Raw genomic sequence first — 26,832 nt, forward strand, 5'->3', positions numbered from 1 at the left:
TTCCATCTATAGAAATAGTGAAAGGAAATAGAAGGGAAATGTGGGTCACTCTACAGAGAGAGGCAGGACTGAGATGAAAATAATATTGGCATGGACCTAAAAGTGATGATTGTTTTGCTGTGGTTTCCAAGAGGGATAATAATAATTGATCATGGAGTCCAGGAGGCCTGAGGCATGGAGGTGAAAATCATTGATGGGGGTGGAGTGAGGTTCAGAGACTCCATATGTTAGTCAGGGATGGATTTAGGGGTGAATAACAGGATCTAGGTTGTCTCCACAAAACCCAGGGCATGTGGTTTCTGTTCAAATCATATTTCTCTGACTTTAGGGGAGTTAGAAAACCCATGAACACAATAAAGGGAATCGGACCAGGAGGAGCCAATATCCAGAGGTGGCTTGTGGCAGTGGATAGGCACATCTTCAACCTGAAGGATGTTTGTCAGTCTTCAAAACTGCTGGCTGGGGAGGATGAATTTGCCCTGAATGAAAAGCCTGAATGAAACTCAAATGTGTTGTTTGTAACACAGATGTTGCCAATACCCTGCAGACTCTCTCTGAGCATCAGCTTTTGTGGAAAAGAAAACAAATGCAAAATGTAACACACATATGGAAGTTTGTTCTCCATAACCTACTGTCAGACTCTTTCAGAACATTCATATTTTCTAAGGAGAGCAGCAGTAATTTATTTCAGTTTTATTAGGTGAGTTATGCTCTTTGTGCTGTTTCACATGTGCAAATCAATTTGACATGGTTGCAGATGTTAGGCAGAATTGTATGAATATTTTTTATAAAGCAGATGAATTCAGAGCACTTTATTAGATAATAAACGCCCCAAAACTACAATTTATTGATCCATGTATAAGAATGTATGCTTTCATTCCTTGGATTTTATTGAAGAATATGCAGATGATCAGTTCAATTACTAAGCTGGCCTGGGAACTGCAGTTGCTCACTCTGGCTAAAAAACAGCCACAATTCTCTAAAGCTCAGGGATTTTTATTTTCCCTTTCTGAATATTTCAGCTTGGAAACTGGCAGCACATGAGCTCACATCCTTTTAGAGTCCAGATTGCTTGTTTGTTTTTCTCTGTTTTGTTTTGCTATGATATTTTGTCTGTGCCATTGGTACAACATTGACAACCCATGACAAGAAATCTGTGATAGTCACAGCAAACCAAGGTCATATTTGTGTTCTTGGAAAAGTGAACAGGTCCCAAGGGTTTTCCTGAGATTCATTTGGCAGGACACCAAATGGTGTATAATGGTATAAAAGCACCATTACCTCAAAGCAGGATTTGGTGTTAAATGGCCACAGGAAGCCACCAGATCTGCACAATGAATTTATCAAAGACCTAGCTGTTGGTAACAACTAAAGACTAGGTTTATTCTCTTCCATCCCATTTTTTATCACCTCTCCAAAACTGAGTCATGCAAACCAAATAGTTTTAGTGCTCAATATCTCCCAAAATGCCTGTAAAGAAATGCTGAGTTTTATCCAAGTAAATGCAAGCACAAAGCAAAGATGAGTCCAGGGAGATGAACAGTAAGCACTGTTGATTTCTGTTAACTCATTTCTGTTAAAGTGGCAGATGTTTGTAGCCTTGCAATTGGTTCCACAGGATGAATGATCTGCTTTCTTTTGTAAACCAGCTTTAAATTCTGGTGATAATTTTTGGTATAAATATGAATTATTTCTCCCACAGAAGAACTTTGGCTTTGGACTCTTTGTAACCCTTCGCTTGAGCTTTGACTTCTGCCCCTTGGTTATTGTAGAAATTCTCCCAAATGCTTCCATCAATATTGGAAAAAACATCTGAGTATCTTGTCAGAAAGTTGATTAGGACTGTGTTGGTCACAGGCATACAAATGGACTCAGGTGATTTAAATACCTGCCACTCCTGCAGTGAAAATGGCTGATATGAAAAACCTGGTAATTTGCCTCCCAGGCTGCAGTGGGCAGAAAGCCAATATTTGCTTGTAGCAATTAACTCCTGCTTTTCCCACGTGGATGCACATGAAATGTGTGTTTGCTCTCCACTGACTGTGCAGTGATCCCAAATTGGCCTGTTGGGGAAGGAGAAATTCTGGAATGGTGGTTTCCATGCTGGCCACTGGGATCTGTAGTGGATGAGGAATCCCATGTAAGTTGACTTTTGAGGTGAGAAGAGCAACCTGCACTCAGAAGCAGAGGAGCAGCAGATAGAGAATAATGCAAGAATAATGCATTGATGAAGAATTAGGAAATGAGAGGGTGTACCATGGAAAATGGAGTGGTTTTGTTGTGCACTGAGCTAAACCCTAAGGAGCTTCACTTAAGAGTTCTGCCAGAGGAGCCATCTATCCCTCTGGACTGCTCAATCCATCCCACAGTTTCCAGTCTATAAAATAAGAACATTAATTCTTCCTGCCTGCCACTCACCTCTTATATATCCTTTCTGTTTACATGGTGAGGAGTGTCTTCTGCTGCAGAGCCTGGCAGCTGGGTTGTGATCTCAGATGCAGTTTGCCCCAGAGCAGATTTTACTGTCTCTTAAAGAGCAGCCTGGCATCTTCCGTAAATAGCTGGTACAAGTGGTGTTGTCTGGTGGCTGTAGTTTTGCAAAGAGAAGAGCCAAAGCAGTGAGAGCAAATGGGAGCACCTCCATTTGAAATGGGATATTTATACTGTCAATGAAGTAGTGAACATAGCAAGATATTGTTAAGTAGATTTTGACTGATGTCCTTGATTTGATGTGGGTGTTTTCAATAAGGAATGGTTGATCAGAGGCAAAAACTCAGGCAGTTTGATTTCTCAGTTGTTCATAAAGAGAAATGTACTTTGTAAAAGTGAATTCCTAAGTATATGGCAAAAGAGGTTTTTAGTCTGAATCATTCCTTTGAGGGATTTTAAACATTTGCCTCCCACATGCTACAGTAATGCTCTGGAAGTGGTTTCATTGTATGGTCCGAGAAGCTGCATTCTGGCGCCTGATGGTTTATGAGAAATAAACACAATGGAGTGGGCTGCGGTTATATAAATTCACCATTTAACAGCACAGCAGTGAGGGGAGAACCTGTGTGCTGCATCAGAGCAGGAGGACCTGCCCAAGAGCGTGGGTCTCTGCAACATTATGCTGAGCCTGGCAGGTCCCAGTCTCCCCTCCAGACCTCACATGGAGAGTAAGAGTTTGCAGAAAAACAAATAGTTTTATAAGTATCTCCTCTCACATGGCCAGCAGGGAAAAGCACTTTAAACATGCTCTGTGAGTGGAGCTTTGCCTCTTAATGACTGTGAGCAGGGCCTCAGCATTCTTCACTTCTCAGTTTTTCTCCTGTGTTTATTTTAAGTAAGGATGATTTTTACTCTCCTGCTTGCATAGCTCCTCCTGCTACAACAAAGTAGTTAGGATGCACTTGGCAGAAACTGAGGGAGCCTAGAGCAAAGAATCCCATGGTGATGAGGATGCCTTTACACCATGAGTACAGCAGGCACTATGAAAATCTTCTTCCTATTACCCATTAATTTGGGTGGGTTTTGAACCCAGGGCTACAGAATGGTCCTTCTCTTCCTGGACCCAAAGGCTTTTCTTCTTTCCACTGGTGGTGATGCTGTGGGCTGGATGCCATACACACATCAGGCAAGCTGGCAAACGAAGGAGTTTGAGAAGAGGTATTACTCCTTGCCACCAGTTGCACTGATCTCCATCCTTATTTTAGGAGGGATAAATAAGAATATAAGTTGCTTCCATTTTACTATATTTTCAACCCCCAGTCACCTTAAAGTACATAATAAGTTGAACTATAAACAACATACAGAAATTGTTCTGGCCACTCTGCACTGTGGCATGGCAGCCCCCCAGCAGTACACATCAGCTTGCCAGGACTGAGCCAGTGAGGGAGCAGTGAGTGCCACAGCACAGCACAAGGCAGCTGAGCTGAGATTGATAATGCACTGCCATGGTGGGCAGTTTGAGCCTGGGAGCCACAGAAGGTTCCCAGAAGCACAGGTTTATTTCTTGTCTTACAACTGGTTGCTTTCCCCAATTGCCCTTGAGTGTGATGCTGTTTCACAGTGTGGTACCTCTGCCTCATGCTTCAAACACCTCTCTCTGCAACGTCAGAATCCTGCCAAATGGTCTGTTTGGTGCATAACTCTGCTGCACACCACAGAGGAGGTACTGCAAGGTTATGGGTGTTGGAAGGGCAGCTGTCCTCCCTGGGTAACTCCTTGTGAGAGGTAGAGCTGATGGTGGGAAAAAGAGCCTTCATCTGCACTCCTGAGTGGGAATGCAGCCACTCCAGGGTGGTGGGAACAGTATAGTATACATCCTTTTGCAGGTGCAAGTTTACACAGAATATTCTTGCAGGGGCCTCTGAGTGTATTTTGGTAGCTCAGTACCCCTGAGGTTGCTTGGTCATGGAAATTATACCATGAGCACCAGTACTCACTGAAAATACCATTACCCAGTGAAGTGAAGGATTAAGAGAAGAAAATTGCACTTGTGAAAAGTAAAGCAAAGAACAGAAGGAAGGAAAACCATGAGTTTTCACATGGAAAGGGAGGCATCATACCAGCAAAATTCTGGCCTTGCTAATTTTTTACTCTTGGCTTAGTAGCTGGGGACAGAAATGTTCTCCAGATGCTAGGAATCACTACGCACTTCCTTGACTTCTCAGCATTTCTCTCTTCTGGGAGGGAGGGAGGATCATTAGAAATGGGCTATGTTCTAAAGGTTCTCACAGAATGGTCTGATTCCCCAAATTATAAGTTATTTTTTTGTAGTAGTAAGAGTCAAAGTTGGTTTATTTACACTAGGTGTTCCATAGCTCATTCTGGAGACTGGTTGCAGACCTCATACTCTGAAGAATTACAGTTCATGGAGGTCATAGGATTGCACCAATCTCAGGAAAGTGATCAAGAGGAGGTCTGTGTCCCTTGAGCTGCAGTTAAACACAGTCTGAGTTTCCAGCCTGTGTGTGCATCCAGCTGAGTTTGCTCTGCTGTCTTAGATCCTTTACAGGTGTAGGAATACTGGCTGCTCATGACCTTGGAAAGTCAAGCCTTCAGGCAGTAACAGACAGTACTGAAAAAGAAAAAGAGGAGGGAAATGATGATTTGACAGTCTGACAGCAACACATTCCCTTTGGGCATGTGTGGGGCAGAGATGATCTGTACATGCTGGTGTATTCAATTTGCATGTATGTGATCTCTATATATTACAGAGATAATGTATGTATTCTACATATTAACATAACACATGTTTAAGGAAATAAATTATTTTGAGAAGACAACATTTGGCAGTGGCTCAAAAGAAAGCTGGTAGTGAAATACTTTTGATCTGAGTGCAGTGATTTCAGCTGCACCTGTCTGCTCACCAGCTCCTTGTAAAAGCTGTTTTAAAGTGTTGCTGCAGTTGCATTGAGCTTGCACAAAGTGGGATGCTCTTCCATGCCCTCTGAGCAGGAAAATGGAAAGCTTTGAAACCTCTCATATGAGGAAGATACTTGAAATTATTTTTCTGTGTAAGGAATCACCTGCTGAGAATCTAAATTTTGCAGATGAACCCCACTGAAGAGGAGAAGAAAATAGAAGGCAGCTCTACTGCTCAAGTGCCCTTCATTTCTACTTAGATAAATTAATTATTCCTCCTTACCTTTTTCTTAAACAGAGCTAGAAAAAAATACAAAGGCATTTGTAAAGATAGACATCCTTTAAATTCAGTGTCTCAGATTCTCCAACTGAGGAGCAGAAAATCTGTATTTAGTAGAAATCCTTTCCACTTTGGCTTTGTCTGTACTGCTACCAGAAACTATAATTCTCAAAATCCAGAAATAACATTGTAACTGCACTGATGCAGAGCTCAGCAAAACCTCTCTGGAAACTACCTGGGCAGCCAGCTCCACTGAGCTGCCATGGTCAGGGCCAGCTGCTGGTGGTGTTAATGCTGGCTCTGGTGGCTTTGGGACAGCTGTGGTCTTCACAAGTCCATCTATTCTCACCCAAGGAGATCTCTCATCAATTGACTTTTCCCAAAGTAACACTGCCAACTGTCTTATACAAAAAATTTTATAGCCTCGGATGTTTAATGAAGAGATGAATGATTTCTAAATTCTCCAGGCTGAAGCTGGGTGGTCCTTGGTAATGGGCTGTTGGACCCATTTCGTGTCTTACAGTCTCATCACATGAAGTCTTTCAGTCTTTTTGAGGTATCCCCCAGATTTGCCTCTGTAAATGTAAATGCTCCTGAACAAAGGAGTCTCTCCTTTGTAGGCATTAAAAATCACTTGTAAATGTTTTGCAGGGCTAAGACTGTGTTATGGGGCCATTCCAGCATGAAGAGCTTAAGTCTGTATTCAGCATGACTAGTTTGGTCTGTGTTTAAAAAGTGAGAGCTGAAGCTTTAAAGGAAGAAAACAACTAATTCCTGGGCATCTTCTGAAAGAAAGAAAGTGGTCAAAGTCACCTCATTTGTTCCACATTTCACCAGATCTGTTCTTTCACATCCCTTGGCCATCATCAGTTATTGTGGATAAATGGCATTCCACATTTCTTCCAACCTACCTACTACCCCAAAAGATGAATCCCACTTTTGTTTTGATTTATATTCAATGGGATTTTTTTTTCCTTTGGCTGGATATTTTGCAATACAGGCCAGCATCTCTTAGAGACTCATCTCTAAATTTTCACAAACATACTTCAGAAGCCAGTAAACTGCAATCCTTTCTTCCATGGTTATTTGCAAACATTAATGAACTAAGTGTCACAGTCATTTCTATAGGCTAGAGACATTTTATTCCTTAGGTGGCCATGCATCTGAGCTACTGAGGGATTTAAGTAAAACAGTTGGATATGTAACCCTGGTTTGCTATCACTGCCATGTGTCTTGCCTGCAAAACTCCATCTCTCTTAACCTCTTTTCAGATGGAAAAAGATATTCTGTCCAGCAGCCAAAGGGAAATGCAAGCATCCTGGTGGAAAACAAGCTGTTTCAAAACCCTGGCTGCAAGCTACCCACACATCACAGTTGTCAGCCAGGCTGCACATGCATGGTTACAGGGAATAAAATAGAGGGGACCTTCTGTTCCTATTCAGAACGGTCTCTATCCATTCACCTACACAAAAGGATTGTCATCAGCTGCCAGTATTAATTTGTTCTCCTATGTAGGTTTCCAGCTAAAGGAGGATAAAATAAGTCTAGTGCTATCCAGCAGGAGCACTTGGAATGCAAATGCTAGCCCATTAATGCGACCCACTTCTAGATTACTTGGGGTAATTTCTGATCTTATTTATTCCTCCTTTTCTTCAATTAACTTCTGAGAGGCTGAAATATCAGTATGCAGAAAATCAAATATGAGAAACAAAGCCCATTTTTATTTTAGGACTCTGCTTCCCTTGTAATAGCAGTTTATTTAAAGAGGAGCCTGGAATAATCCAGTTTAAGCAAAGCAAAGAGCTCTACTGAAGCCAAACCTTGTGTGGGTGTGCTCTTGTCAGGACTCCCAGAAGAGGAGGACAGGAAAGGCTGTTAGTCAGACCACAGATATTGCAGGAGATGTTGGTTACTCAGTAGCTGGCATTATTCCTTGGCATACCAGTACAGAGCTACTACTCTGGTGTACTGGGAGAGAGTACATCCCACTGGGAAAATCCTCAGATAACCTGATGTCCTGCTGTTTGTTGTCATAAAGAAAACCCCAAGGATGTGTGGGTGGAAGAGGTGTCCACTGCAAGGGCCTAGCATGTGCTTTAGGGACAACTTTGCCTCTTCCCCTTGTTCCACCTTGTGCTGTGTTTGCAGCACATCTCACGCTGGGGTATTGCTTTGTGTTGTTTGGGGTGGTGTCACCTCCTGCTATTTGGATCTGGGCTCAAAGCCACAACACACTTCAGTCCAATTGGGTCACAGCTTCTTACACCATCCCAGAAGTTTCCCACATATTCAATTTTCACAGAAAGTTGAACATAAGAATAAATTTTTGTATGATCTCTGCTTTCTTTATAATTTTTTAATGAAGGTGTTTTTTTTCAGTAAATTGTACTTTAAAATTTCTAAGACAACAGCACAGCTAAGGATCTGTTAAATATAGGTAATTTCAGCATTAAAGACAGGGGAGTATGTTTTAAAAAAAAAAAAAAATTGTTCTTGAAGCCGCAGGTGATACTAACAAAGAAGATAAGGTTCAATTTTGTTTCCACTGGTGGATTTGAATGTCTGAGCATCATCTTTCTTAGTTGTATATTTGTGGATTTGAATTTTAATTATTTGGGTTGGAAATAATGAATTATTGTATTGTATATCTAAAACCCAGCATATTCTCAAATTCTGAACTGTAAAATTCATGTCTGTACTGCTCTGCAGTGAGAATCAGGACACTAATGATTAGCTATAGACAGAAATATTAATTAAATTTCATATGGTGATAAATAATATAGAGCTGAACATAGCAATTTCTTTAAAATAAAAAAAAATGTAGCTAGATATTTATTTCATAAGTCTGTGAGAATTACTGTAGACAATAAAGAGGGCATGAAAGAGAGCCTGCATAGATATTGATTGGTATGTTGAGGGTGCATTTCAGATATTTATCCTCTGCTTTCCCTCTCCAAGGAGAGCCTCCCTTGGGCAATTCTTGCCATTGATTTTGAGTCTGCCTGCTCAGAAGCTGGAAACGTTGTTGCTGGTGGGGAAAGTACAAGAACAGAAATTGATTGCAAGTACATTTTATGATACTCTGCTCCTATATTGCAAAGGGGAAAATTTTTTAATGGCGGCAGGTCTCGGATTCTCCCTTTTAAACATATCGAGCAAACCCATATTTTTTCAAGCTCCTGGACATTTTTATTTTCTCTGAAAGTGACCCCTTTTTTGGTTTCTTTCCTCCACAGACAGTGAAATCATCCCTCCCGACTGCCTGCGGCCCCGCTCCTTCACGGCCATCCGCCGGCCCTCGCTGCGGCGGGACACGGAGGACACGCGTCTCTCGGTCAGCCTGTGTGACCTCAACCTGCAGGAGGACGCCTTCCACGTGACGGCCACCACCTGCCCCATCCCGCAGAACTCCCTCAACTCCCAGCACTCCCACCTGCTCCCGTCCCAGCTGGAGAGCGACCTCCGCTTCCACCTCCTCCGGGGACCCCACGTGAAAATCCTGGATGACCAGACCGTGGCCCGCCTGGAGCATGCCCGGGAGGAGAGGACTTTGGTGTTCACCAGCAGACCCCTTCGGATCAATGAAACCATTTTCGTCAAAATCAACAAGTCCAACGCTGTGCGCACAGGGACGCTCTCCTACGGGGTGACGTCCTGCGACCCTGGCACCCTGCGCCCCAGCGACCTCCCCTACAACCCCGAATCCCTGGTTGACCGAAAGGAGTTCTGGGCCATCTGCCGGGTGCTGGTGCCCCTCCAGAGCGGAGACATCCTGGGATTTATGGTGAATTCTGATGGTGAGCTGCACTTGAGCCACAATGGGGCCAGCATTGGCATGCAGGTGTGCGCGGACTGTTCCCAGCCCCTCTGGATGTTCTTCGTTTTACACGGCGCCATCATGCAAATTCGATTGCTAGGTATGTTGGACCCCCTTTTTCCAAACCTTGTGCACAAGGAAGCAAGGAGGAGGGTACATCATGGGAGAGGGAGTGAATGGCTCCCTTCCTGCTCTAGGATGAGGTACAAATTTTGGTTTGTATGTCAAAGAAGGTCTTTCATAAAAAGAAAAAAAAAATGCAAAGGCACAAACATAGCATACGGGTTTGAGTTACAAGACTTAACCTCCTTGCACTTCTGTAACACCCTTCATGTGATGGTCTCAAAGATCTTTTCAGATAATGAATTAAGCCTCAGGGACCTCCAGTAAAGTACAGATGAGTCATCACTGACCTAAGAGAAGCAAGGAGGGCAGAGGAGAGGTGCTTTGGGCTGAGATAATGTAAGACATAGCCAGCAGGAGAAAAGAGATCTGGTGCCCTTCTCTGTGTGTTAGATATCTGGGATGATGGACTCCCAAAAGAGGGGTGCCCTTGCTTTCCCAGGCTGCATGTGAGAGGCAAGCCAGCAAGCAGAGAGGAAACCCAGTGGTTCACTGAGCATGGCACTGACCATCTCAATTGGAGAAAAGTTTCCTTGTCCTCCAGCCCTTTTAAAGGCAGTGTAGCTCACACAGGTTGAGAGACATCTGAAGAGCTGGCCTCTTGGTATTTTTGTTGTTTTTTCAGCTCTTTTAGCTGACATACTTCATTGAAATGAAGCTGCAAGTCACAGTTGGAAGGTGTGGAGAGAAAAGTGTTGAAATAACATTTCTCAGGATCAAATATACTTTCTTGTGTGTGTATTTTAGACCAAGTATAGGATGTGTTCAATCATTAATTTGTACCATATCATGGTTCTGTTGTATCAGTGTCAGACAGTAAAAGATGGATTCTGAGAACATGATGTAATTCCCAGTATCTCTCTAAATGAAGAAGATTAAAAAATGCTTCTTTCTGTTTATACTGTTATATAACTTTAAGTATACTTATATTCCATCTTGCTTCAAATCCTCCTCATACCTAGCAGCAAAAAAAAACCAAAAACCCCAACAATCTGCCTCTCCCTCAAATTCAAGAGCCAACCAACACCTCCTTTTTTTATGGTTTATAGACAGTATTGGAAGATAAATTGTGAACACACACACATCTGTCTGCAGGGTCCAGTTCACCTTAAACACAGTATGAAATGTCTTGTATAATTTGTTTGAAGTTGACCACAGGCCTCTGCTGTGAGTGTTTTGTGGCTGTTAAAGGCTCACAGAAGACAAATGTAATGCTGCAATTTATTTCCAGGAGCCCGAGACTCAATCCCTGCTAATTCAGCCTGATTACATTTGATGTGGGTACTGTACATAATCCATGGTTTGCTCTGCTCTCCACCAGCATGTCATTGTGATAATGGTAGGTGAAGTCAAACAGAGCTCAGTAAAGCAGGAGATTCAATGCTCCTGTGTATGTTAGAAGGAAAACATACTTAGGTCATTGAGCTGCTGGTAAAACTAAATCATCAACCAGCGCTTCCTTTCATATGAGATCACTGATTCTGGCAGTTTGGCACAGAGCAAGGAGCCTGTTTGCAATGAGCTCTGAAACAGGCCAGCAAGGATGTGTCTCCCCAGAGGGACAGAATCACATCCTCATACTGAATTTGACAGAGCATGGGCATGAGCACAGACCTCCTGTGTAAACCTCCTGCTGTGCATGCCCTACAAATGTCCTCCCTGCTTGATCACAAGTTCAGCCCAAACCAGTACATGCCCAGTGCATGTTTTAGATAAATCTACACTTGTATGCATGAAATGAAATGTGCAGAGTTGGAAAACCCCTCACTTCTTGTGTTTGTGACCATGGCAGGCTTTTCTAGCTTTGGTCACTGGGAAAGAACCTAAAAATGGGCTATTGTTCCTTAGTGAGATGTAAGTGAACAGAGCTGGACTTGCTGACCTTGCCTCTCTCAAGGAAAGGGTAGGACCCTGCTGAGTGTACAACTTTATCCACATCAGCTTGGGCAGCAAGCTGTTATCTCCAAGTTAAATACTCTGGAATTGGAGCTTGCCTGTAATTTTTAACAGGCATTAAAATACAAATAGAGCTTTTCATAGCTATATTTCCAGTATAACAATGCTGGGAGGAGTGCAGTTCCAGTATCAGTACAACATGAGTGTAGTACAACTGCCCAGAGAAAAGCACTGTTGCTGTCCCAACTGCATCTCTGCAACTGCAGTAATTACATGGATCAGCAATATCCTGACAGAAGGCAAAGAAAATAATGAACTCCCAACTCTAACTATTGCAGTTTTATTAGGGAGGTGATGTGCACTGTTTGCACTGCAGTGGAACAGATTATGGTGCTTGCCATAATATGTGTCATTATAATATTAGAAAACATAAGAAGAATGTAAAGTGTTCATCTTTCTAATGACATGCTCCATCTTCAGAATGCAAACAAGAGTAATTTTGTGAGATCTGTCTTTTGTAATTTGAGCTTTATATCACAGCAGAAGACATTTATAGTAATCTTTTCTAGTTTAAATAGAAAAAGTGAAGTTACATATCCTTGAAAGAAATAAGACACAACTATTGCAAAAGGCATAATTGTACCAAACCTATCCTAAATGGCAGATGTCATTCTGTTTCTGGGGCACACCATTATGAGATTAACCAAAGTGACATTATACAGTGTTAAAGGAACATCAGCACTACAGCTGACTATAAAATGAAATTAAAGTTGCTGGGTTTGCTTCTTCTCCAGCTTATCAGTTTTGTTTGGAGAATGAACAGCCACTCTTACACCTAGAGAAGGTTTGTTTTTGACTTGGAGAACAAGATGACTCCAGGTATTGATCACTGAATACTGTATTTCATGACTGGACATTATTTATTTGGTCCTGATGCAGAGCAGGAGCAAGCTCAGGTCTCTGCTGGCCTGTGACTTTGCCATAGAAGCTGACATTTGCTGACTGCAGTTATTCCACAGTGCTGAAGATACAACATTTATTTCCTAATATCAGGGGTGACCATCTCTACCCAGGCTGGTGATCTTACAGGACTCTCTAGGAGAGGAGGGCAGTGTGGGGATAGCTGGATAGTAAAGAATTCTGACTTCTGTTTTCCTCTTATCAATCTGGCATCATATACTGGCTGTATTCTCGCTGTAAGAGAAATAAAACAGCTGAAAATAAAGATGAGGTTGGAAACACTATTATCCTTCATGCCATCTCAGTAAAAGTAAAATAAATTAAACTCAAGCCCCACTTTAATGCAGTGAGAGGCCACAGTCATCTGTAGGGGAGGCAGAAGAAAGTCAGTTTGTTTCAAAGATAAGTTTAAAAGGCAACTTGACCACATAGAGCAAAGATAAATGAAAGAGAAGGGCACTTTCATGTAGCAGATAATAGCACAAAAAATATCAAGCTGCTGGGAAATGGACACAAATTTAAATTAAACATAAATGAGGTAATTAACTGTAGGAACCAGCTATTGAGGGAGGCAATAGATCTTTTTTGTTAGGGAAGCCCTACTAAATATTTTATATGTTAAGTGCTGGTCTTAATTTAGTAATTCTGGGGATTATGCACATAAAAACAACCAAACAGAAACCCAGATCATTAGGCATGTAGAAATGAAACAATCTTTGTGTATCCTTTAGGAATTTCATTAGCTGAGGCTTGGGTTGGTTTTTTCAGATATCATTCCTATATAGTCAACAAAACCAGCCCATTAAATTTGATTTACTGCTCTCAGCTTTTGCTGGTAAGCATTTCAGCTCTCACACAGTTTTATTGACAGCTCTGAAAGTTTGAAATGAGCCAGTCTGGATACAATGGTCTGGTTTTGGTCAGGTTTTGGTGGTGTAATTCATTTATGAAGTTAAATTGATTGACCCCATAAGGTTTCAAAATGTATGACTCATGTTTGGAGAAGCTATCACAGCAATAAGTTTATATATTTAATGTTTGAGGATCCAAATGGTTGGGGATATTATTTTATTTTCTTTTGTCTCAGAGTTGAATTGCTAGCAAGTAAAACAACTTGCTTAATTTTTTTTTTTTTTGTGGTTTTGGTTTCCCTTGTGTATTTCATCCTTTCCAATAATATTGAAGCTTTCTTCTGAGCAATGAAATAACATGTTCTATCAACAGTCACACTAATGAAGCCAGGTTGCCAACTTATCTGTGTCCTTTCTTTCCATGCACTTCAATAACTCCAGCCCCACCAGAACAGCTGCACAATATAGCAGCTTTCTGGATGTCTCCTAATGCTGGCCAAGAGCCAGTCCTAGGCATGAAAAAAACAACCCAAGAGCCAGCATTTGGTGTAGGCAGGTCTGAATTCACATCCATGCTGGATAAATGCAGTACCTGGGACACTTTCCCACCTCCTTTACCATGGACATGAGCTGGGGCTCCTGCTTAGCTGCCCATTGAAAAATATTTACATATCAGTTGTTGCTGAGGTTTGCATCCTTCTTTAAGACTTTATTGAAATTGGACAATGTGCTCAAAACTGAGGCGATGAGGAAGAATGGTCATGGGACATGGGGCTTGCAGAAAAACCGGCTCTGTGTCCTCGGGATTTCTGTCAACACCAGTGGGCAACAAACCAAATTGGAAATTAGCTCAGCAGGGTACTGTGGGACACAATTTGCTGGCAAAGGGCTCTTTAAATCAACAGTGAAATTTGATCTAAAGTGGCCTTGGTGCCAGTCTGAAGGACTGCCAGCTGCAGCCAGTCCCAGTTACAGGCAGGCTTACTCGGAGCCATGCCCATTGCGACTCTCACTGGTGGTCAAACTTAGCAGTCCTGGTAGTGCTGCCTTTGTTAAAACAGCATTTTTCCTGGAGCTGACTGAAAAGACCTGAAACTTCATGGATGAACAGAGTAGTGTCTTCCTTAAGTGTCAGAGAGCAATAGTTTACCAGAGGGAATTACTTTGTCTTCTTCAGTGATGTTCATCACACTGCCCTGTCTGGTTTTCCTTGACTTTTGCTCTATCCCAGGTGAGTGACCAGCTCACCACAGACCACTAATGATTCACAGGACAGTGAATCTGCCCTCTCTCTTCTAAACAGTATTTTTTCTCCATGTCCCAGAATCCCTCACTTAATCTTGCTGATACTGTTCCTGCAACTACTGTCTCCAATGTGTCCCCATGGGAGACTTCTCTTCTTTCTTGTCTCTGCTGTGGCAGTTGTCTGGCCTGATCCTCCTAAAAATCTGTAAGACTTCTTGGGAGATGATCCCATCTTACCTCATCTTTCCAAGTTTTTGTCCTGAGTAAATGAGATTTTTATCCTGTGGTTGATCCTTGACTGTCACAGGACTCCAGCATCCAATGGCAGAGATTCTGTCCCTTCCAAAAAGCTTCTCCTCTCTGGTTGCACTTAGATACTTACTTGGCATGTACAATTACTGCAGTGAGGACACAAAATATTTAAATGGTATTTGGCATGTGCAGCTGTTACAGACACTGCACATGGCACAGACTGTAGGTGAGTTTGTAGAAAAGTATCTCACATAAGTGAGAAGCATCCAGAAGTCCTCCAACTCTGAGTTTAGAAGCCTCTCCTGCTTGAGGGAAGATAGTTCTTGGCAGTAGCAAATCACACCCCCCCCTCTCTGATCTCTGAGGGGGTCAGTACATTATCCATTTGGAATTTTGATCCTTCTCCCCCTTGCTTCATTGCAGTGACATGGAAATTGTTGAGTTAAACACAGCATAAGAGAAGCCTGATAACTGCCTAGACATTGTTGCACAGAAATGCACATAATGAATCTCTTCCTTTAACAGACTTTCAATTAGATATGCCCCAGAGTTCCATCTTCCATGTTTTGATTTGTATGGAAAATGGCCTCATTTAAGCTGATTGGGATCTAATGGGCCCACATGTGTGTCATTTAACAGCCTGGAATTCCTGTGCACTGCAGGGTACAGGGTAGTTTATGGTGTTAGAGACTGGGGGAAGGAGGAGAGTTAATATTCTGTGCCTCCTGGAAGGCAATCCACTTGTATTAATTGATACCTCATCATAAATACTCCTATCATGTATGGTTTGCTTTCATTCTGAGTGAAGTACACATTACTGATGGTAAGTTGGAACAGCTACAAAGATAATACAGCATCCTTAAGTGCTGGGCTTGATTCTAGCACTGCACAGAGCTCTCCATTCACCTTTTGTTTTATATTCTTTGTTTCAAAGGAGAGTTAGCACAAAGGGAAGCTGCTGTGTGAGAGAGGACAAGTTATAACTTGGGCCTTGGAAAACTGGAGAGGTGGATGCACTCAAATGCTTGACTTCCCTGTGGTCAGTGCCAGCAATGTCAGTGTTAATACCTGCTTGTGGCACCTTTGTACCACACACTGAAGATCCCATCACACATGACACATAATTAACCTGCACTTGGACAGGTGGTCAGTGACATCAGCCTGTGCTCTGAGGTGTGAGCTGGTATCCAGGTAAAGGCTGGGGAAAGCAAACACACCTCCTCCAGCAGCAGCCACAGGGCTCCCAAATGTCCTGTCCTCTGCACATAGTCCTTGACAAGAGCAGGAACTATTATCATCATTAATATAAGAAACAATTACTGGCTGTAGTGAGATTTTCATAGTAAGTGAGGTGTAGATTTCCCTTATCTCATAATACCTTTGCCTTCCTACAGTAAATATACATCCATACCAGCCTCTTTGCCTTACAACTTGTCAGGACAGATAAAATCTGCCTATTCTTTGATCTTACTTGGTGTGAATTTGTTATTCTGGCTACTGTGAGAATCACATAGCAGATTAAACTCTTTCTTTGATTCTTTGTCAGATCCCTTTGCATCCAGCAGTGCCCATGGAAATCCAGAGAGTGCTGGCCAAGAAAAGTTAAAGTATTTCTTTCCTGTATGCATCTACCACCCTATTTATACCTGTCCCTTCTGGAAAAGCACAGAGCTGGGAGGTGCTGGGTTAGGCAGCAATTTTCCCTTTGCTCACAGAACTATCTTTGCTGTGGTCTCCCAAATACCCTTGATTTGTTTTTCTTAACAGATGAAAGCACCAACTCTCATTTTTTGTGGTTTCAGCTACTTAATCCAGGCTTCTTTTTTCACCTCTTCTTGATGTAAGCATGTGCCTGGGTGCTTTGTTGCTCTAGAATTTCTCAGGTTGAGAGGTGGAGCTCCAACTCTATGACTCTTTCACTTCAGTTCAGCCATTCATTGCATGGTTTCCGTGCCCTCAGGATTTTGCAGGATGTAAGTGCTGAGTGACCACTGAACTTCACCTGTCAGGTTGAGACAGATACACTGTAAGTTTGCTATGTGCTCTTTGCTTCTAGGGAGCACACTGGGTTTGGGCTGTGAGAGCTGCTGAATCAAAAACCTCTGTGGCATTTGGAGCTTTCCTGTTTCCCCTGCTTAGCTGGAGTGTGCCTGTGACTGCAGGAGGGTAATGGATGTGCTGGTGCCCCGCTGCCCTTTTGGACACAGCAGACAGCAAGGCTCCAGTAAAGCCATAAAGTACACTCCTTTTCTGTTCCTCATGAAAGTCTGAACTGTTGTTCTCCATGTGGTTTGGATCTAACTTTTACTTCCTTAAACAGTGGTTGTCTGACGCCCATCTGCAAACACAGACCTTATGGTTTTGCATGCAAAGTCTGCCAGGCTGCTTTTTGACCTATTTCTGGACATTTCTTTAGCATAATGCAAAATCCCTATATTTTTATGGGCCTGTGAAGGACAAAATGTGTTATTGTTCTATTCAGAACAATTTTTAAGTCCCTCAGGAAATGTTTGAATGCAAAAAAGCCCATGGATCAGCAGCTGACATGGGTCACCGGGTACTGATGTACCTGAGAGGCAGAGATGAGCTGCAGCACAGAGGCTGGGCTCTGAGAGCATGGTTGACCAAAAACCATTGAGCCCAAGGGGAAGGAAGCTCTGGTTTCTGGCCAGGGCAGTATTGTTCCCATCACCGTGGGAACACAACCAATGGATGTGTGAATGCATGTATTTTACAGCATTCAGAAATGATGGATGTGCTCACATCCTTCCCCAACATTATCGTTATCTTTAACTACCACATAACCAGGCAGCAACAGGTGCTTTGTTCTTTTGTTTTAGCACAATGGATTCAGAAGGCCCTGTTGGGCAAGACCTGAGTGGGGCTAGGGGACAGAATAGCTCTCCTGAAGCCATGGCTGGAAGCCAGAAAATCTGAAGAGAACCTGGATGCTCTGGTGTCCAATATCCAGTGCCAGAAATGTCACAGCCCCCTCACTCTGGAGCAGCTCATGTATTACAGGACAGACCTCCTAAGAGAGATGTTCACATGAGCTCAGAACACACATTTGTGCCAGATTTTTGAAAGAACCTGGATCCTGTTTAGATAACAAAATAAATGGCCCTGATACACTGAGAATGTTAAATATGAGAAAGGGTATTGAACAGTTTTTGAGACAGGGTAAGCATTTTAGCTGATATGCTTAAACAATCTGTCTCCTAACGAAAGGAAATCATGTTGAGAGTTTTAAAAGGCATCTAAGTGATGCCATCATACAAGACATCTATGACTGCCAGGTACCCAGTGATCACTAGACTGAAATGTATGAGAAGTGCAGAGATGGCTTGAACTCCCTTAGACATGCTGCAGCCAGACCTGAACAGCTGTACTAAGCTTTTTCACTCTGTGCTGGAAGTTCTGGGGCCTGTGGATTGATGGAACAACACTGAAAATCTGTGATTGCTATTGATAGTTACCTTATCTCTATTATCTGTCCTATTCATGCAGCAAATGTGTTATAAAAGAGAAGGGGCTGTCAATTTGCTCAACATGAAACTCAGCATATGGGCAAGTTCCTATGTTGCATAAGACTTTATTCTTCCCTAGAAACTATGGAGGGAGGCTCCTGTAATTTGTCTTTTAGGAACAATGTTTAGTTAAGCTTCTGGAATAGTTGTCAAGACGATTATGGGTAAAGAAAGCCCATAAAAATTTTGAAGATCATCAAACTATGTGAACTCTGACTTGTAGAGTAGTGGACATTCACTGACTGCATCCTGTAAGCCAGGAAAAACAAAGTTTAGGTGGGGTGGGTTCAAAGAGGGGAAAAAAAGGATGATTCTGGAGTGCAGACAACTAGTTCTGCATTATTGTTATAGAAATGTATGTAGAAACAATATTTTTATAAGATAACTGAGGGGGACAGTTAATTGAAAACTGTATTTTTAGGGAGCATTAACTGTATCTGGTCTTCTTACCATTATAAGTCCTCCAGCAGTACAGCTCTCCCCAAACAGCTGCCATGAGGAGAGATGCTTGGAAGTTGGGACAGCCTCAGGACATACCCTGAAAAATGGATTGCAGTGTTCTGGGAAATCACCCTCCTCACCACAATAGATACAGAGAATCAAAAGCATCTCTGACAGCCACAGCTGCTGTATTTTGGTCACAGGATGTTTTATAAAAGGGTAATTATGGATTCAGATAGCTACTCTCATAAAAATTGTAAATGCTGCATGGGATCCCAAGAGACTACTTACTTCACCTTCCTGTCCTGAAAGAGCTCTAATGATGGAGATGCCATGGTCTCTCTGGGAAGTCTGATTGCTTTACAGTGTTTCACTATCTACATAATGTCCAACCTTAGCACCTTAGGAGTCTGAACCCATGATTTCTTGTCTTACCCAGAACATTCATGAAGAACAGATTGTTTCTTTACTTCATTCATCAGGCTGTGAAAAATTTTGCTATATAAAAATCATAAAATCATACAATATTTTAGGTCAGAAGGGACCCCTGGAATTGCCTAATCCAACTTCCTGCTCAAAGCAGGGTTAACTTCCAAGGTAGCACAAGACTTTTTCCAGTTGAGTTTTGAGTATTTCCAGGGACAAAGACATGACAGTGTCTCCAGCCTCCTAAATCAGCCTTGCATGACCCTGGATTGGCTCAACCTTTTTGTAACAGGATGGTATTTGGTTTATGATCATCTTGCTGACCTCCAGCAATTTTCAGGCCTTTTTCTGTAGGATGTCTGTATTTCAAATTGAATGGACTAATTCCCTGTTCTCTGTTTAGGCAGCTGATTATCTCTGCTTAAGTGCTGCATTTTGCATTTGATCACATTGAACACCATACCATTTATTTCTCATCCTATTTCCAGACTATTTTGAAAGACAAACCTTTAGCATACTGGCAGCCTTTCCTGGCATGATGTTGTCTGTACATTCCATGGTAAAGCTCTCTTCTGAAAATATAATACTCTCCTTTGGTGGTGGACAGAGAGGTTCATTTATTTGCACCTCTCCCACAGCAGTGACAGAAGTGTCGACAAAGCATCAATCTGCATTGGTCTTCGCTAATAATTGGACTTTGTAAAGATAAAACAGCAAATGGAATTGATTCAAAATCTATTTAAAGGTGATTCCAGTGCGTTTGAGATCAAACATGAGACAAATTAGCAGCAGAGACAATTGATCTGGGGGCTTTAGAGAGAGAAATAATGTTTAAGTTTATTTACTTGGAGTTATTTAGTTTTTAAAGTCATGGTTTGAAAGCTGGCTCTTGGTGGGAGCTCTGTGCACACAATGAGCATGTTTGGCCTTGAGCTCATGTATCTGGTTTTAGTTAAGCCAGGCTGGCCACACTCATTCCACTCTGCTCATGATCTCATTCCATGCTCCTTGTCATGATATCTGCACACCATCCAGCAATATATTAAAGCATGAGTAACATGTCTTATGTTGATTATTCTGTCACCAAGGGAGAAATGTGTCTTGTCTGGTAGGGAACTCAGATTGTTTTAAACAAAGCTCTATACTGATGCTGGAGAAAAGTCAAGAGCTGCGCCTTGTATTAGGAGGAAGAATTGGCAAGGTGTCTGCTGGCCCTTGGGTAAGGCCATTTTGGGACTCAGACCAGCTACAACCAGAGAAAACCATGGTTCCTGCACTGCTGAGCTCTCCCTTCACTGTGGAAAGGCCATTTGCCCTGCTGCCAGCATGCTTCATCAGCTCATATGCTGTGATACTTGGGGCACCTCCAAATTCTCCCATTAGTCCAGGAAGAGAAACACTCCTAACAGCCTTTATTTTCCCTTTAATGAAATGACCAGGTTGGTGTTAGAAAGGCAATGTGCTGTGTGTCAGCTGAGTGGAAGAAATGCCTCCAGACTGTAGGGAGGAGAGGGAAGACTTGAAAAACTTGTTCAACTGCTCAGTGTTCATATTTGTGTGTGCAGTGAATGAGCTGAACCCTGTGCCCTGCTGGGCCTGTGTTCAGTGTGTGTTACCACAGGGCAAGTTTTCTGCTTTGGTCATCTGTCAGACTGGAGGGGAAGGGCTCTTGCTAGTAGCTGTCATTAGAGGATGCATCATTCTCTTCGGCTTATTTACTGAACTGAACTCCAGCCTCAGCTCCCATCTGTGTGGTGGAGGTACCTCTTTACAGTATCTCAAGTGTGAGAGCTCCAGAGCCCTTTATAGAGTCTAATTTAACTTCAGCTTGTGCCTGGAAGCAAAGTGCTCCTTTTTTTGGAGAGGGGTGAAACTGAGGGACTGATGGCTTAGGCTAATTGCTTCTTCTCTCATACACAGTCCTCAAAACAGATTTTGACTCAAACATGACCCCTTCCCAGTTCCTGTGTTCCACTTTCACTGCTCAGTCTTGTTCTGCTAAAAAGAGCAGGAGAATCTGTGCTTTTGGTGTTTTTCACAATCCACAACTGACACTCCCTGTCTCCCAGGTTTGGTCAGTAGCCTCCCTGCAAAGAGGAACTGAAGGATGTTTCTGGCACATGGGGTTTTCCTGACCTCCCACTGCTGCTTTTTCTCTGGAGAATAGCCTCCAACTCATTGAGGACACTGTGGATCCAAACCCTCTGTGCCTCTGGCTCCTTATATGGTAACATGAAGAAGTCTGAGCATTTTAGTTCTGATTTCGAGTTACCCTGGTTTTCTTCTCAGCTGGGGAACTAGAAACTTAAAACCTAAGGCAAGCTGGTTCTTACCACCAGGAAACCATCCCCTTAGTTCAAGCACATGCGTGCTGCTGTCTCACCACTGGCTTAGCAAAGACCAGGCTACATTGGCAGCAATGAAAGTCCCCTACAAAACCTTTGCAGAAGGTAGAGTTTTAAGCATTCCAGTTTTTTTTCCCTTCTGGAAGGGGCTTTAAGATATGTGTTGTTACAACAGCAGAAGAAAGAGACTGAGATGGAAGGAGGGTGCCAGACAGGCTGTGGGACAGAGCTGGCTTCTCTGGCAGAGAGCACATTAATACTGATGGTGGGCAGTGGGAGCAGGAAGTAATGGAGCTGGGGATATCTAAAAGAGACTTGAAGAAGCTTTGCACTCTTTAGCTATCACATCCAGACATGCAAGTGAAGAAAACATTCCTGAATGATGGAGAGGTGTCCTTGTTCATCCTAGATCCAAATGCATTTTGGTGACTTACCCCTACCTCTGACAGAAGCCACCCAAGAATGAGACAGAGCAGTGAGCTAAGGTTTCCTGATTGCCAGACCCTCATGTTTGTTTCTGGAAAGTCCTTGAGTGACTTTGCATGAATTTATTGAAGCCTGGAGTTGTGCAGTTTTGCACAACTTTTTGACAAAGAGACGTGTTCTTGTGCTGGAGTCCAGCCCACTCTTCTGCAGGCTGTGTCCTCTACTGCTACAAGCCTGTGGCTGGCTCTAGTATTGGGGGCACATATGAGCATGAAACCACATGGGAAGCAACTGCACTAAATTATTTGAGACACATTTAAGGGCCGAAACAAAGGGTTATGGTAGCTGAGGGAGCTCCAGCCAATTTCGGGGCTTGTAGGAGTTTGATGTCTCTTCAGGACCAGCTGCTACCATTAAAATGAAGGCATATGAGGATTCTTTTATCTCCTCCCTAGATTTCATGCTGATGAGACCAATTCTGACAAGCACTGAGAGCTGCAACCCCTGCCATGTACCGCCAAGTGCCTTGTCAGCCTCAGTTTTTAAAAGTAACCACAGATTTGCTCTCTCATGGCGCAGGTTCCACCACCTTAGCGGAGCGGCTGGGACTGTCGGCACCGAGCTCGCCCTCGTCAACACCCAACTCCCCCACCGTCCTCTGCAGTGGTGTCTCTGGCCCCTTACTGTCTACGTGTGGCTCTGGCCCCCTCTGCAGCTCTATCAGTGGTAAGAATGGTGGGGTCCCCTGCTGCCTTCCCTTTGCCTCCCTTCACAGTCTCACACTTGTCTCCCAGAAGGGCTCTAAAACCACAATAATCAACAGATTATTATTATCCCATCAGCTTCCCTGGGGAGGAAGGGAGAGCCTCTGCAAGGGCTATTTTCAGTCTGTTTTATGTGGAAGCTGCTTGGATGCCTAGACAGCAATATTTCTCTCACTCTTTTCATCGTGAAAAGTCCCAAGGGAAGCAGAGGATTTTCTGCTGCACGCATGGCCCGTGACGCAGAGCTCCTTCTGGAGAGCTATGTGGCACTGACACATCTTACACTAGCTTGGACTGGAGCTAAAGGTCTGCCTATGCCTCCCCTTTCTCCCTCCACACTCCTTCAGTAAAACACAGTATTGCTATTTCTAAAGTGCCAATGAAGTACAGCTATTTAGATACATGCACGTGCAGTAAAAAAGTGTAGGCTGTTCTGCAGCACTTTTAAAACTCCAGACACCTGCACAATCCCAAGGCATTGATGGTGGGATATGTAACTTACCAAATCCTTGTTGCATAGGAACAGCTATCTCTTGGCTTGCTCTTCATGAGCAGCAGACCCCAGTAGATGTTGCCTTCCTGCTTGTTGTTGCCTTGAGCCTTGGCATGTAAACCAGGACTTGGCGAGTAGGACAGCAGGTCACAGGAAGGAACCCTGGTCCGGGAGCATGCATTTCTGCTGGCTCCTCCCTCTATGGGTGCAGGTCAGAAATTACCTTGGGATGTCAGCAAGAGGAGTGACCATGGTTTTTTTTGTGTTGCAGGCACAGGTCCCAACTCTCCAAGCAGCTTGCCTGAGTCACCCATCTCCCCGTCCGTCTCAGGGCCCTGGGTAGATGAATGCACCATCTGCTATGAGAACGTGGTAGACACAGTCATTTACTCCTGTGGACACATGTGTCTCTGCTATTCATGTGGGCTGAAGCTCAAGAAGATGGCCAATGCCTGCTGCCCCATTTGCAGACGGGCCATCAAAGATATCATCAAAACATACCGCAGCACTTAAAACAGCAGCAGATGCCTGGTGGGGACTGGGCATGTGGGGAGGAGGCTGTGAGACAACACAGGCCTTGGTCTTTATTCATCACCCAGGAGATTCAAAACTCATCAACCACCACCATCCTGACCTCCTCTTCCATGGACAACAGATGAGACAAGCTTAGATGCTGCTCTTCTAGCCCCCAAGCAAGCCCTGGGGCTGAACTCCAGTGTCAGGGAAGTTGCAATGGACTACTCTCCCTTGTGGATTTTAAACTTTATCTCAAAAAATGCCAGCTGGTGCAATCATCCCTTTCTACACCATGCACAGCAGAGTGGAGTCTCCATTCTTTAACATAGACAGCAAGTGGTAAAAGGTTCAGTGCTACACATCTCCTTCTAGAGGCACCCCACATGCAGAGACAACTTAGCAGAAGAGAAGAACTGAGCAATGTGTTTCTGTGTACAACCAGCCTGACCAGAGGAGGCTCCTTAGAAAGGATGGAGCAAGGCAAGAATTGACCCAGCGAGGGAGGAGCAGTGAGTACACTCACAGCAGAGAGGCTGGGGCCAGTGCAGAAAAGAACCCAAGACTTGTGAAGCAACACCCACCCCATATCTGCAGACAGAAGAGCAGATCCATGGCAGCCCCCTGAGGGCTGTCCCCAACTCCTCCTCCATTGCCATTCTCTGACAGAGGCTTTCATGGTGGTTTTGGCAACAAACACTGGCAACAGCTCTGCTCCTTCCCAGCAGCATCAGCCACCTCCTGTGACCACCCTGTCACATGAGGAGTGGCTCCCAAACCCCACCACCACCAGCCTGTGTGTGGTCTCCACGCAGCATGAGGGATTCAGCAGCATCTCTTCTCCCATGGGCCTGTGGGAGAGGGAGACATAACTCCCTCACCTTTCTCCCCCTGCCATCCAGACAGCACTTGTGAGGAAAAACCCCAGCCTCACGGGGGAAGAATGTATAAACCCACATGTCTGTGGGTTACCTTTACTGGTAACTTTATCACTGTGCTTTAAGACAAAACCAGCCAGGTGGTACTCAGCTCTTCACAGCCACACCGGCAGGACACGGCTGTCCTTATGTGTTAGGAAGTAAGGAATGAGAAAAAAATAACTTGAGGGGTTTGGTTTGCTTTGGCTTATTTAAACAAATCTCCTTCTCTCCTGCCTGAGTCAGGAACCCAGCTGTGCTCGGCAGGGACACTGGTGACCCCCACGGTTCCCATGCAAACATCTGCTGCTCTGCCATGGCCACAGGTGTGACCCAGGGCTGCTGGCCCTTGGGGCTGGGCTGTGTGGCTTGGCAGCAGCAGGAGCTGTCTGCCTCCCTTCTCAACCCATCCTGCTCCTTCCTGGGCTGCAGGGGAGGGAGGGATTGTGTCTGGGTCCTGAGGGGGGTCAGGGCTAGGGTGCCATGGCAGTGGAGTTTGCCCCCACATCACCCACCTGGCCAGACCAGGGAAGGCCATGGAGTCACACCCTCCTTGCTGAACTTTTCCTTGCACCCGAGCATTTGGCCATTGATGGGACAGGGGGGAACAGTGTGGTGAAGGGATAACATTATTTTATGCACGCATGCACTTGCTGCAGGGGACATGATGGTTCCCCCCAACCCCCAGCAGCAGGTGGGTTTGCATCATCCACACTGGGAGAGGCTGATCCTAAAAACACCTGGAGAACAGATCCTTGCTCTGTCTCTCAAGGAGATGCAAAAAGAGAGTACTCACTGGGGAGCACATTGTAGAACCTTTCTCTGAAGGTGCCACCATCACTGCGGCCTACCCAGGGGCCTGCAGCTCCCCCGGCCTGCCCTGCAGGCAGCACTGACTTGAATGCTGACACTCTGGGTGACAGGGATTTGTGTTATTTCCTGGCATACCTCTGATGTACAGCCCCAACCCAGCCTTGTCCCAGCTGTCAAAAGCTCCAGAGCTTATGGCTCCCATGCCCAGATGGCCTCACTGAGGGGCAGGAGGAGGCTGGTTGGCACAACCTGGGGGGAGTCAGAGCAGCCCTGCAAGGAGCATGGCTGGTCCTCAGGCACACAGCCACTCCAACTGTGACCAGCACACACAGGGAGCTTTTTTCAGTAGTTACACAAACTCCAGTGCAAAGATTTCAAAAAGGGAGAAGCCAAGGGGTAAGAAGGTGTTGATGAAATAGTGGATGTGGGGAAATGTGCAATAAGCAGCCTCCCGAGCCTTCACCACACCAGTGGGACCAGTCCCACTCCATGCAGGGAAAGCCAAGCGGTAAATTTTATTTTTCGAGAAATTCCATCCATGGGTACCAGTGCAGTGGTGTAAATTCCCTTTTCGCCTTTTGAACTGAGAGTGTTTTAATATATTAACTGTGTTTGTTTTACTGTGGACCAAACTCTAGGAGTTAAGAGAAGCTGAAAACTTCCCCGGCATCTGAGTTCAAAAATTGGGATTCAGTCCTACCCCTGCACAGGCTGGCTTACCCCTCCAGCTGTAAGCAGGGAAGAGAAAAAGGCTCTCTCTAGGGAGGAAAAAAAAAACCAGCAAAACCAGTAAAAATAACAAAAATCCTAATCTTTTGTTTTGTTTGATTGGTGTAGGTTCCCATGTACCTCTGTGTTGTGTCATCTGCATTTCATTGCTTTACTTTAAGATGTTTTGTGTTCTGTTTAAAGACAAGAAAAACTCATTGTGAATAATTGGATAACTGTGATCGTGAATAAAGTTGATTTAGATATCCTACAGCAGCATGAGTGGCTGAAGATTTCCAACTTCATGAAAGCAGCAAAACACAATGGCCAGCACAGTGTGAGGCTGAGGTAAAAGGAAGGGTGGCATGAGAGCCTCTTGCTTAGAGATCTCAGACTTTCCTTTAGTTCTGGAGGATGGGAGGGCATTGGGAGGTGGGTATCAATATCCCCTTGGTGGACACCACACACACATAAGGAATACAGGAAGGCACAGAAGTAAAAGCAAGAGCTAACATCATTCCTGAAAGCTTAGGCCCCACACTCCTGAGCCTCTTCCTGCCCTCCCTAGAGAGAAGTCACAGCTTCTTTACTCTCACTGCCTTGATTACAGTCTCTTCTGTAACCACAAAAAAGCACCCTCCACCAAAGAACTTGTGCTGTGAGGAAAGCCAGGACATGCTGCTCAG

General features: G+C 44.0%; 1 protein-coding gene across 2 annotated transcripts in view; it reads left to right on the forward strand.

Annotated features, from left to right (window-relative positions):
- The window catches only part of NEURL1 (neuralized E3 ubiquitin protein ligase 1), a 142,847-nt gene extending 116,430 nt beyond the window's left edge, over positions 1-26,417 (forward strand). For both annotated transcript variants that reach the window (XM_036385801.2, XM_036385803.2), the window contains 3 exons: positions 8,866-9,546; positions 22,518-22,664; positions 23,467-26,417. In XM_036385801.2, coding sequence (XP_036241694.1) covers positions 8,866-9,546; positions 22,518-22,664; positions 23,467-23,708 — 1,070 coding nt within the window. In that variant the 3' untranslated portion in view covers positions 23,709-26,417. The remainder of the gene's footprint in view (positions 1-8,865; positions 9,547-22,517; positions 22,665-23,466) is intronic.
- Positions 26,418-26,832: the final 415 nt, after the last annotated feature.

The sequence above is a fragment of the Molothrus ater genome, chromosome 8 (genome assembly GCF_012460135.2).
Source record: "Molothrus ater isolate BHLD 08-10-18 breed brown headed cowbird chromosome 8, BPBGC_Mater_1.1, whole genome shotgun sequence".
Classification (NCBI taxonomy): Eukaryota; Metazoa; Chordata; class Aves; order Passeriformes; family Icteridae; genus Molothrus; species Molothrus ater.